At 33.7% G+C, this 12,531-nt stretch overlaps 1 protein-coding gene across 1 annotated transcript in view; it reads right to left on the reverse strand.

Moving 5' to 3' along the window:
- LOC106461883 (inaD-like protein) overlaps positions 1-12,531 on the reverse strand; it is a 38,886-nt gene that overhangs the window by 4,653 nt on the left and 21,702 nt on the right. Inside the window, exons 2-8 of the mRNA XM_022388961.1 lie at positions 12,305-12,408; positions 11,923-12,006; positions 10,869-10,995; positions 8,665-8,743; positions 6,671-6,701; positions 5,788-5,907; positions 4,609-4,763 (exon numbers count right to left, since the gene is read on the reverse strand). Coding sequence (XP_022244669.1) covers positions 4,609-4,763; positions 5,788-5,907; positions 6,671-6,701; positions 8,665-8,743; positions 10,869-10,995; positions 11,923-12,006; positions 12,305-12,408 — 700 coding nt within the window. The remainder of the gene's footprint in view (positions 1-4,608; positions 4,764-5,787; positions 5,908-6,670; positions 6,702-8,664; positions 8,744-10,868; positions 10,996-11,922; positions 12,007-12,304; positions 12,409-12,531) is intronic.

Here is a 12,531-nt window from a genome sequence, read left to right on the forward strand (position 1 = left end):
CTGGAAAAATGCAAGCAATCTATTACGTCGACATGAAGAAAGTTCCTCACATAGACAAGCTTTAATTTCACTGTTGATGCACAAAAACAAAGGTTTAGGTGTCGATTCCCAACTTGTAAAAGAAATGGAGACTGAATAAAAGTATTGACGCACACTTCTAGAGCGAATAATTGAAGTTGTAAAGTTTTAGCAGAAAGAGGCCTTTCATTTCGCGGTAGGGATGAAACTGTTGGCTCTCCTCATAACGGAAATTACTTGGGGTTGTTAGAATTACTGGCCAAGTTTGGCATTTTCTGGCAGAGCATATAAATACTCATGCAAACAAAGGAAGGGCACATAAATCATACCTATCTAAAACAACATGTGAGGAATTCAATCTGATTGAATCCAGCATACTGGATCACATTATCTGTGAAGTGAAAACAATACAAGTATTATTCTGTTTCATTGTATTCTACTCCAGATATATCTAATGTGGAGCAGCTGACTTTGACTGTGCGCTATGTTTTGTCGTCTGGACCAGTTGAAAGATTTGTGAAGTTTTTGGACATGGAAGGTCATAGTGCTGAACAGCTCGCTTAAAGTTATGACAATGCCAGCAACATGAGTGGCAAGTATAGTGGCTTACAAGCACGAAGTAAAGAGCTGAATGAGTTTGCGGATTACATTCCATGTTTTGCACATTCACTAAATTTGTTTGGAAAATGTGCTGCTGAATGTTGTTGTCAAGAAGCATTAATTTTCTTTGAATTTGTAGGAAGCCTGTATACATTTTTCTCTGCTTCTACCTATCGATGGGATCTTCTTTCTGCTGCATTATCTGATGGTGGTGCTCATTTGCCATTGTGAAAAGAATGTCAGATACCAGGTGGTCAGCTCGTGCAGATGCAACAAAAGCACTTTTAAACAGCTTTCCTGCAATAAAACAAGTCTTGGATGACGTTTCAACTAACAATGATCAGAAGGCAGAGTGTCGACAACAGGCTCGTGGACTACTTTCAACCATGATGAAGTTGGAAACAGGAATAATGGTCATATTGTGGGATCAAGTATTACAGCGTTTTCAAATGACCAGTGCTTCTTTGTAATCTTCTGGCCAAGACTTGAACACAGCTTGTGCACTCTATGAATCCTTGCATGGATATATTCAAGCTATGCGGTCTACCTTTCCAGACATTGAGCAAAAAAAAACAACCAAGGATCTGATTGAGTGTGAAGATTATCAACAACAAACTCGAAGAGAACACAAGCGAAATCGCGAGTATGATGATTTCAGTGGTTCCAGCACTCTTGATCCACTTGTTGAATCCCAAACGCCTTCTCATAAGTTTAAAAGCCGAACATTTCTTGCCATTGATAACCGTGTCAAAACGCCAGAAAGCTTATCAAAAGTTGAATGGTGTATTTGGATTCCTTCGTCAGTTACAGTCGTTTACACCTGAAGAGATTGTAAAGAGGTCATCAAATCTTATCAAAGCATATCCGGAAGATCTGGAAGAAAGTCTTGGTGAAGAATTTGTGCAGTATGCTGAACTGCTTAAAACTGATCTTGCTTCTCATATTGGCGCCAAACAAGACCTTGTAGAATTACAGTTTTACCGTTTGGTAACTGACAATTCTTTGGAGTATTGTTTTCCAAATGTAAAAAATTGCCTTGCGCATCTATTTGTCACTCATGGTTACCAACTGCAGTGGAGAACGTTCATTTTCAAAACTGAAAAGGATTAAAAATTAACTACGGAGCACAATGGGTCAAAACAGATTGAACAATATCACTAATGAGCATTAAACATGAACTTCTGCGTGAAATAGACATTTCCAGTATCATCAACAAATTTTCTCATGCTAAATCTAGAAAATGTAACTTTTAAATTGTAGTTTTGTTACTATTGACATTTGAAATTGGTACCTACATGTAAGTAATACTATCAATGAAATGTCAGACATATTTTTCGTATTATCTGGCTGTATAGCAAATGAAAAAATTAATTACTTTACTTTACTATGCAAGTAAAAAAATTTATGTTTCAATATTTGTGTATTTTTTTAATTTAGGGCCCCTTTATAACATATGCTACAGGCCCCACACTAGCTTAATCCGGCCCTGATATTTATCGTCCATGCTCGTGAATAACATTGATCGCCTTTATGAAAAAGTTCTCGGCAAGCTTTGAAGAAACTTCCCAATGCAACTAGGTCTTCGAAATAAATCTCTGGTGGCGTTTTCAGCGAAAAATAAATAAGCATCTGACAAAAAAAAACAAAAAAACACCACCACCAAAAGAGCTTCTAATTCTCCTGCTTTATATCCCGGAAAAAAAGGAAAAAATCAAAAAGCAGATCGAAAACCTATGTTGTAATACAATATTCTTGTTGGGTCAAGCATGGATTTAGTTGAACTGTCAATTATGAAGTCAAGAAAGAAAGTTTATTCACTATATTCCCACAAAAAAGGCACATTTAGGCTACAGTTTTGTTTTTACGATCATCATACAAGCAAGATACAATTACAAACTGAAGCTGCTGAAAAGAAAATTTACTTTATATGCTATGGTTAATTTCAATACCAAAACAATGGAAATATATGAAGAAACAAACTTCCCTCAAAAAAACCCTTATATTTTTGTGGTATTAACCTCCAGTTTGTGAAGCTGCACCTCTATGTTAATTCCAGTGATAAGCCACCATCTAAGTGTAAATTTGTATCAATGTTGGCAATGGATGTGACAAACATAGTGTGGCTTGAATACTATCATTATACACTCTTTTAATTATTGAAAAACCCTACGAGACTAGATTAAGATTGTAGTGTTTAAAATGCAATAGGTCTAAGCCTAATGTCTTATGACAAGTATAATAGTAATCATTCTTCGCCGGCTTGTAAAAGGTGTACACACCACACCTTTTTAGTATTTATAACATAGTAGAATTGATATAGTCATACCCATCCTTAAAGTTAAAGCTTTGACTAGATATACGAATTGATGTATAGAGCAGAAAGTGTACTGCATCATCTTATAATATGACACCTATTGGTAATGTTAAGTACTATTAAGCCCAAGCGTGGCCCCAGTGTTAGCGTGTCGGGCTACAGTCGGAGGGTCTGGGGACTCGAGACGATGCTGCTAAACACACACACTACACTTTAAGCTGTGGGTACATCATAAAAGTGACAGTAAATTCCGTTATCGATTCAAAGAGCCGTGTAAAAAACCTTTTAGCAGCGGATATTATTTGGTTTGCTGCCTCCCCCTCTCCTCTGGCGAGTAGTTCAAACTAGAGAATACTATACCATAATCCCAGGGGGGGGGGTCTCTGATCTGGCTATTAAATTTAAACCCATGTGGCTATAAGATGCCATTCAGGATGAAAATTCCAAATCTGCTAAGTCGAAAAAAAAAACTTTCCGAATTAAAAGAATAAGACAAATCACGCTTGGTCATTTATGTCTGAAAAACGCTTTAAATCAATATATTATCTCATATATATCCGCACAGCGGTTTTCTGGCCCTTAAGAACCTGTCTTACCTATTTCTTGATCTTAAATCTTTCAAGCCTTGAAGAGGCCTGAAACACAATCAGGGGCGCTCAGAAACTGTTGTTTCTCTTCGCCTTTAAGAACAGCACCGAGAATGCCTTACATACATACACTAATGGCCCCCTTTGGTCGAGAAATGGCGTTTACTGGCCTTTCTCAATACCTAGCCCATTGGCTCGGGAAATACTTCTTCCAAATTACTCACTTGTAATTTGAATTCAAACAAAAGAAACTGATTATCTTTGAGTTAAACTCAACAAGAATTTCACCATTGTTTATGGTGGTTACTGATACCCATGATTTTAAGAAAATACAATTTTTGAAAATTTTCGTGTTTTTTTTTAACCATTTTATAAAAACCATTAATTTTTTCCAATTATTCGACTAATTACATCTTAATATTTCCGCAAAAATAGTAGCTTGCTCTTCTTAAAAATTATTATTTTAAATTCAGCTAAAAAGAAAAATGAAGTACAATAATTATTTATTTAAAAAAAACACGTCTTACAAATACACGACATAAGGATTTTTTACGAGTTGGTGTTTTTACATAAGCGCACGTTCAACAAAAAAAAACTGTTGGAAGATACGAAACAAATATTAAAAACCTTACATAAAAACACACTGGCCGCCTATTCGGAGATCTGTACCAATGTTCTGTCACTGACTCCCCAAATATGCGTATGATATGTCGTAGACTTTTTATTTACGCCAAATAATTTTATAATTCTAAGAACGCACGAGTGAAAGTTTGTAATTAAGCACAAAGCTACATAATGGGTATCGAACCTCGGTTTCTTGCGTTGTAAGTCTGCAGACATCCCGCTGTGACACTAGGTGCACGAGTATAAGCAAGGGAGAAGTTAAGTTATTGTCCTGTATGGGATTTTAGTATTAACGAGATATTATAATGAACATGATCGATAGCAGACAGCTGCTGTAATAGATTCCATATAGAACGTGTATAACGTAATTGTTCTGCGTTAAATCATGTTACCTTTTCCCAGTCCTTATTGACTTACAAAAGATTTGATATTTCAGTGGTAATAATTCTAATTATTCTCTATAACCTTGGTCGCTGAGCTTGAAGTTTTTCTTTCGTAGCATCCGAGTAAGCTGACCACGTGGAAGTGCGGTTTCGAAGTTTAGTGCGGGCCCATTCTTGAATGGTTCCCGTTAGTGAGGGCACTCGTCCAAGCAGGAGAACAATGGCTCCGTCAGTGTTCTGGACGTAGATGAACATGGTAGTAATTAAGGTAGTGTCGTATTAACATATATTAACTTGATAACATGATAGTAATTAAGGTAGTGTCGTATTAACATATATTAACTTGTTAACATTGTAATAATTAATGTATTGCAATTTTAAAATAAAGAACTTCATAAATATAGTAATAATAATAATTTATGAACTTGATAAACATTGTAATAATTAACGTATTACAATGTTAAAATAAAGAACTTCATAAATATAGTAATAATAATTTATGAACTTGATAAACATTGTAATAATTAATGTATTACAATTTTAAAATAAAGAACTTCATAAATATAGTAATAATAATAATAATTTATGAAACTTGATAAATATGGTTGTACGTAACTATTAGCGTATTAGTATACACGTAATAATACGGATCCTTAAGCGTTTTGCTGAATATTTTTATCTTAGTTCGTAAGATAAATTAGCATATAAATCCAAATACAAAGAGATATTAGTATATTTTCAATTGAATATTAATAATTCTTTAAAAAACAAATATTTTGTCATTTCCTTGAGAAACATAAATTACGAATTTCAGATTCTTTTATCTCAGGATGAGCTTCGAATATAAACAACACAAACTGCAATTTAACTTGATAAAAACTCAGTTTAGTAGATTTTAACGCTAGAAATAAACGACCTTACAACACCCAGTTTGTTATTTTCTTTAATTATACACTCATCTAAAATACAAACCGTAACTGACAGTAGAAAGCTTAAAAATAAACTTTGTACGGTCAGTTATGGTGTGTTTAGTGGAACGTTCCTGAAGAAGCTGCAAAGCGAAACGTTGCGTGTCTAATTCAAGAAAAATAACAAATTTGGTGTTATAAGGTCGTTTATTTCTAGTGTTAAAATATCTTTTATACACCAATATGCACTACGGCAATTAACTAATCCGTTTAGTAGATTGCAAGAAAATGTACTCTGATGATTAGTTTATTCGAACAATTAAACACAGTTCATTCTGAGAAACCTTTCATACCTTTAGAATGTCTGCCACATTTTTTTGGTTACTTTCTCTGACGTTGTGTCCGTTAATTTCCAAAATTTGGTCTCCTTGGAGAATTCTGCGACCGTGACGTGCTGCGATACTTCCAGGCTGCTGTAAGAAACCCGTTCTTTGTGTAATTTTTTCCCCTCTTATATATGGTGCTGAATTCATTAGTCAGAACTAAAAATCAAATGACTATCTAACCCAGTGATAGTCATCTTTCCTTGTTTTACAACCAGAAAAAACCGTTTCGTTTCGGCGTTTGTTAAATAATATTAACTTCAAATCAGAGCAAGCTACCTACTTAGAGCGAAACTAAATAGTCAAACTGGTAACGAGAATAGCTAACTAAGTATACCGTTATTACTTATAAAGATTAGAATACATCGTTTCTTCATTTGCTGTTAGCGACGAAATATTCTATCGCATAAAAAAAACAACTACATTATAATGTGACGGTCAATCCCACTATTCGTTGGTAAAAGAGTAGCCCAAGAGTTGGCGGTGGGTGGTGATGACTAGTTGCCTTCCCTCTCTAGTCTTACACTGCTAAATTAGGGACGGATAGCCCTCGTGTAGCTTTGCGCGAAATTCAAAAACAAACAAACAATATCTGACTGGTCATAAAAACTTTGTTCCCCAAAACAACATTCTTAATAAAAAAAAAGTAAGAATTGCTGCCAATAGTGCATTCCGATGAAGTATGATCTTCTAAAACTAAATCCCAAAGAATAGATGACACAATTCTTCATCTACGTGTGTATGATTTTCCTAAAGAATTAGAAAAAAAAAGACCAAAAATTAAATTTGAAAACTTATATTCAACCTAATTAGAAAATCGAGTAAAATATTACGAAAACGTGCTATTACCTACCACATATGTAATAAAAACCCCTTGGCCATTTCTGAAAAACACAAACATACGAATTAACAGTCACCTGGTGAACATGTTTGCCTCACTTCAAAAGATGCACTACTATTGTATGTCGGTGTTCACTGTCACACATATACAAGTTTACACAAACGATATCCTCTTACTTTTATTAAAACCATTTTACTTGTACGAACAATCAGAAATTTGAGTTCATTATTCAGTCTGTTATATTCAGTTTTATATTATAATATTTCAAGGAAATGTGTTTGAAACTTTTAAGATATTTTGACGGATAAAAATACAATTATTAAACTAATTTCTCTAGCTATCCATGATAAAACAAAGATTCACTATTTTAAGTGTGATTTAATGGCATCAAAATATCAATTGTCATTTTTTCTATCAACCTATTTCTCGACGAACTCCTTAAAAGAAGAATTCGATAATAGGAGAATATGTAATAACTTCTGATTGTATTTATTTATTTTTAAGCCTGATAAAATCAGTAAAACAAATAACACAGGCCTGCGAATTTAAACTTCATAAAAGTTGTTTTGGTTTTAATAACGGATTTTACATAATTCAGCTTCGCAGATTTCGAAAATAATATTCCTTTTTTTTTGTAAGAATATTTACAAATCGGGAAGAAAAATACTCTTACTTAGATCAAATTATTATTTCGTTTGCCACAATGAAGATTTTTTATTATTTTGTTTGTTAACAAAAATACAAAAAAAACGAAGAAAAGTTTGTTATGCACAAAGCTACACAATGGGTTATCTGTGCTCTACCCACCACGGGTATCGAAATCCGGTTTCTAGCGTTGTAAGTCCGCAGATATACCGCTGTGCCACTTGGGGGCGTGAAGAAAAGAGAAGAACATTGATGTCAAACGAATACGTATCCTCATTCATCCTGATTTTTTTTTTTTTGTGAAATCTACGTATTTTAGTCTCAAAACTACGTGTTGTGGTCATTCTTTTATTTATTGCGTTATGACGTTTTGTGAAAAATCTGTACGTGATGGAGAAAAATGGATATAATTTTCGGATTCTGCGTACAGAAATTACTGTAGAATATGTATAAAATTTCCAAGACAATAAAACCATCGCTGGCCTGTGTTATCAATACGACGTTCTTATTTACAATAAAGCGTCTTTCATGTTCGAGTAGTGGATTTTCTAATACAAGAAGTCAAGTTTAAAGTTTTAATTACTTATTTTATGAAGTATGACTACGTATGTGTTTTATCAATAGTAATCTTTAACTAAAAAATACAATTATTCTAGAAAAGCTAGTATGTGTGTCTATTAAAGCTTAACTAAACTACCTCAAAATCTGGGAATCTATGTTCTTATCATTTCTATATTTGATTAGTTTTACCAAATACACATAACAAATTAAATGGAAGCTTTCCAAAACTCTTAAATATTTTGTAAATATTCTTTATACAAAAACATGTTGCCAGACATGACAGTATGGAAGGATATTATTATTATTATTTATCCTTGCCACATCCTGGTGATCATAATCTCAACTATGATAGCAAACGATCTTAGCTCTCTCGTGATCAGAAGCTCAACCCCACCGATAAACGGTCTGGACTCCCCAAGTTACACAATGTACTAAGATTCAAAGAAACTTGAAGTGTGACAAATAGGTATTTATGGATAACCGAAATGTAGCTCCCCTCGTGGTAAAAACCGTAACAAACTTTATTATTGAATTTCAGATATGTACTCATGGATAAATTGTGCATTTCGAGCAGCCATTTTTTGAACTTCTTATCTTGGCATCAATTGCTTAGCTTTAGGACTTGTTTACATTTAATGAATATAGAGGCACAGTTCATTTATTAAAAAGCTGAAATGTTTTTAACATAGAAAGGTAACGGTTAAACGGAAAATGTACGAACGTTGGTTCGAACTTGATTTAAGGATAACTCTTTGTAATAATACTTCAAAATGTAAGGATAAGAGTTGTCTGTTACTCACGCTCGCTGCATCATGCTAAGACCTAACCTTTCGGTGACACTGGACTTTCGGAGCTCCTCTGTAATGAATTTGGTTATGCCTAGACAAGAGAATTTTGGAATTAGTTGTGTCACAATTTCATCTTAAACAGACATTAACATGATCCTACAGAATATAATTTTAATAAATTATTTATAAAACACAAAGTATTTTGATTAAACAACAAGTAGGATTTTCATAACACGACAAAAATGTTTTTTACAGAACTATTAGGACTTTGATTACACAACAAACAGGGTTCTGATTACGTAACAAACATGATTTTAATTACATAAACATTATTTTGAGCACGTAATGAGTTGGATTTTGATTACACAAAAAAGCAGGGTTCTGATTACACAACAAAAAGGGTTCTGATTATGATTACACAACAAACAGAGTTCTGATCATACAACAAGTAGAATTTTTATTACACAACAAACCCAGAAACATGTTTGTTGTGTGATCAGAACCCTGTTTTTTGTGTAATTAAAACCCTTTACACAACAAACAGAGTTCTGATTACACAACAAAAAGAGTTCTGATCATACAACAAGTAGAATTTTTATTACACAACAAAAAGGTTCCAATTACTCAACAAACAGGGTTTTAATTACACAAAAAACAGGGTTCCAATTACACAACAAACAGGATTTTGATTACATAACAAGTAAGGTTCTGATTACACGATAAGCATGGTTTTATTATGTATGCACATTTCATCTCCAACGCCCAAGCATCTCCTGTTAGCATTCTATATCAAAAGTTGTTACATCAGCTTGAACCTGTATGTAAGCGACCACACAAATATTAGAAAATGAATCATAATGTCTTCTCTTCCTTGCTGTTTTATTTATTTAAAAAGTATATATAGTGATGACACTTTTAACGGAACTAACTGAAATGCATAAAATAAATATAGGAGTAGAACGTTGCTTTAATATTTTACGACTTATTTTTCAGAGGTGATGAAATTAAAACAATAATGATCTTACAAAAAACAGTGCGCATTGTAGGACTCGAACCTTGGTCGACAAGTTATAAAATAATAGTTCTGTCAAGAATGTTATATGCATTTTTATTGTAAAGAATGTACGTATTCTTACTGTAAAATTCAAACGTTGACTGGTGTTTCACATTGTAGGGCCTTGTCTCAAAATATGATTCATATTTGGTAATAATGCACTTTAGCACTGGGATCTTAAACTTTAGACAACTTTGTCAGTGAATGAATATCGAGCCAAGTCAAGGCAATTTTAGAATGGAATAAGTTTTTCGTCCTTAAAAAAAATATGAACAACAAGGAAAAAAGCCTGACATCGTTTTGTCATAATAAATGGTATTCGGTAAAAATAGATATGTAAGAAATATCGCAACGTTCCAAACTACTAACCTTATAAACGTTTTTTTTTACATAACTTTACTTATTTTTGTTTGCTTGTATGTTGTTAAGCACAAAGCTACTCAATTAGCTCTCTGTGCTGTGCCCACCGCGGGTATCGAAATCCTATTTTTAGCGTTGTCAGCACTCAGACTTACCGCTGAGCTAAATAGGACTATTTCAATAGCAACCGTCCTTCTCTTAACCTGGGGACCGTCTCAATCCCAGTTGTCAGATCTTATAGCATTCCTTCAACATTCCGAGTCTTCTGGTGGGTCAGTGGTAAGTTTACGCTAAAATCTGAGATTCGATTCCGCACGGTGGACAGGTTGCAGGTATCCCATTGTGTAGCTTTGCACTAAAAGGAGCAAAAGCAACATTCTATACAGATAGGCTTGCTGCGTTCGAAAAATACGAAGAGAAAAAAAGTTAACCAATGTTTTAAAGTACAGCAAAAGCCTAGCTTGAGCTTAGAAATACTTTTTTCTTCGTAGAAATATGTATGCCTATCACTGACATATAGTATTCCAATTTGTTTTTGTTTGTTTGTTGTCGTTTTTCTTTTCGTATTAAAACAGTTATACACTTTTATAAAAAGGGGCATACTATATACGTCAAACTTATTACCCATTTTAAATACTTTCCTTTAAGAAAATTGGATGATACAATACTGTTCGGTTAGAATTTCGACTTAAAAAAGCATTGTTTGCCATTGCCAGAACCGGTTCTTCTCGCCTAAATTAATTTACATCGTTTGCCATGACAATTGTTACGTGTGATTAATAAATTTGTTCCTCTAACCTACTTTTATTTGTGGTGAAAAGTTTTTGTGGGTTTTCCCTGAGAACCAACAATCTTACTAAAGATGGCGCTTCTCTCAAAGAACGAAGAGCTTCAGCAGCTGGAAGACCCCATAGGGGGATTTCATTCACCTGTCAAACAAAGAAGGCACAGAACTATTATTAAAATAAATATGTTTTTTATCGAGTTTCCTTAACATCTTTGCTTATGAAAAAGTAATTCCTAATCAGCAACCTAAGTAAACAATACGTTTTCTCATACGATTCAGGACTATTAATAATTCTATAGAAGTGTCAGCCAGCTGATACAAAGATATATATAAATATATACACACACATATAGATACACGTATACATATAAAAACACAAACACATTTTTTTGTTTTTTAACATAAACGTTCCTTTCTGTTCTTCACTTTTATCCCATTTTCGCAATTTTACGTTATGTAATACCAGCTGTGGACGTTGTGAGCTTCGGCTAGACATTGGTAGTTTATGTTTAACCTAGATATTTTTAAATTAATAAAAATAACCATAATTCGTCGAAGGGATTAAAGAATAATAAAAAAATCACAAAAATCACCTTACATACATATATGTATATTGTATTAAACTAGACCAGTGTTTCTTAAACGGTGGGTCGCGACCCCAAGGGGGTGGTTCGCGAGCAGGTTTCCACTTTGTTATGAACTACGACAGACTACGCTATGAAACATTCAACATGTTTTTTCATCCTTGTAGGAAAAGTGGGGGGGGCGCGGTCGCGACGACCAAAGTCCGGACGCGGCGGTCGTCTACAAGTTACGGCTGAGAAGCACTGAACCAGACAAAAATTGTGTTATATATATATATATTATATATCTGTCTTTATTCAACCCCCTTATTATTACCGCCCTTCTGGAAATCCAAACGTATACAGTATTTACAACTTAACGTATTCCAAGAAATGCATACTGTTGTAATATATTTTTTTTTTTTGTAATGTACATAGTCAGGGTTAATGATGATACTATCATGAAACGGTTAACTTAAACAAAGTAAGATTACAATAGAACTCACTGCTAGAAGAAGGTCACCGGCTTGGAGCCGTCCATCTTTATAAGCTGCTCCACCTTTATGGACTTTAGTCACACATACCGATTCCTATAAATGATGGTCAGGCTTAATTAGTAATGTTATAAGTATTAATTAAAATCTTATTAGTGATACTAGTAATCCAACAATGGTATTTTTGTTTTCTCATCAATGGATATCAGTGTTTTTCATCTGATAAACGTTGTTGCAGCGAGATAGGTGGTGTTCAAGTACGAACACAATGATATTTCATTACTGTTATGTACATTAATAAATCATTGTTAATAGTCTTAATATTCATTATTGAAAATTATAACATCAAATAGTCGTTCACAATATTTCACTGTCTGAAAGGAATTGTACTTACTAAATAAGTATCATTCCCACCAGCTACACTGATTCCAAGCTCATGTTTGTCCTTCTTCAGCACTATAGTCGTTTCCACAAAGTCCCGTATGTTACTTATTGGTCCTGTGGGAAAATATTATATTGAGTTATTAGGCAAGCAGATATTAACTGTAATTCGAAGAATCTATTTATTTCGTACGTTAACCGTAATTTGAAGAATCTATTTATTTCGTATATTAACTGTAA

The sequence above is a fragment of the Limulus polyphemus genome, unplaced genomic scaffold (assembly GCF_000517525.1).
Source record: "Limulus polyphemus unplaced genomic scaffold, Limulus_polyphemus-2.1.2 Scaffold1052, whole genome shotgun sequence".
Classification (NCBI taxonomy): domain Eukaryota; kingdom Metazoa; phylum Arthropoda; class Merostomata; order Xiphosura; family Limulidae; genus Limulus; species Limulus polyphemus.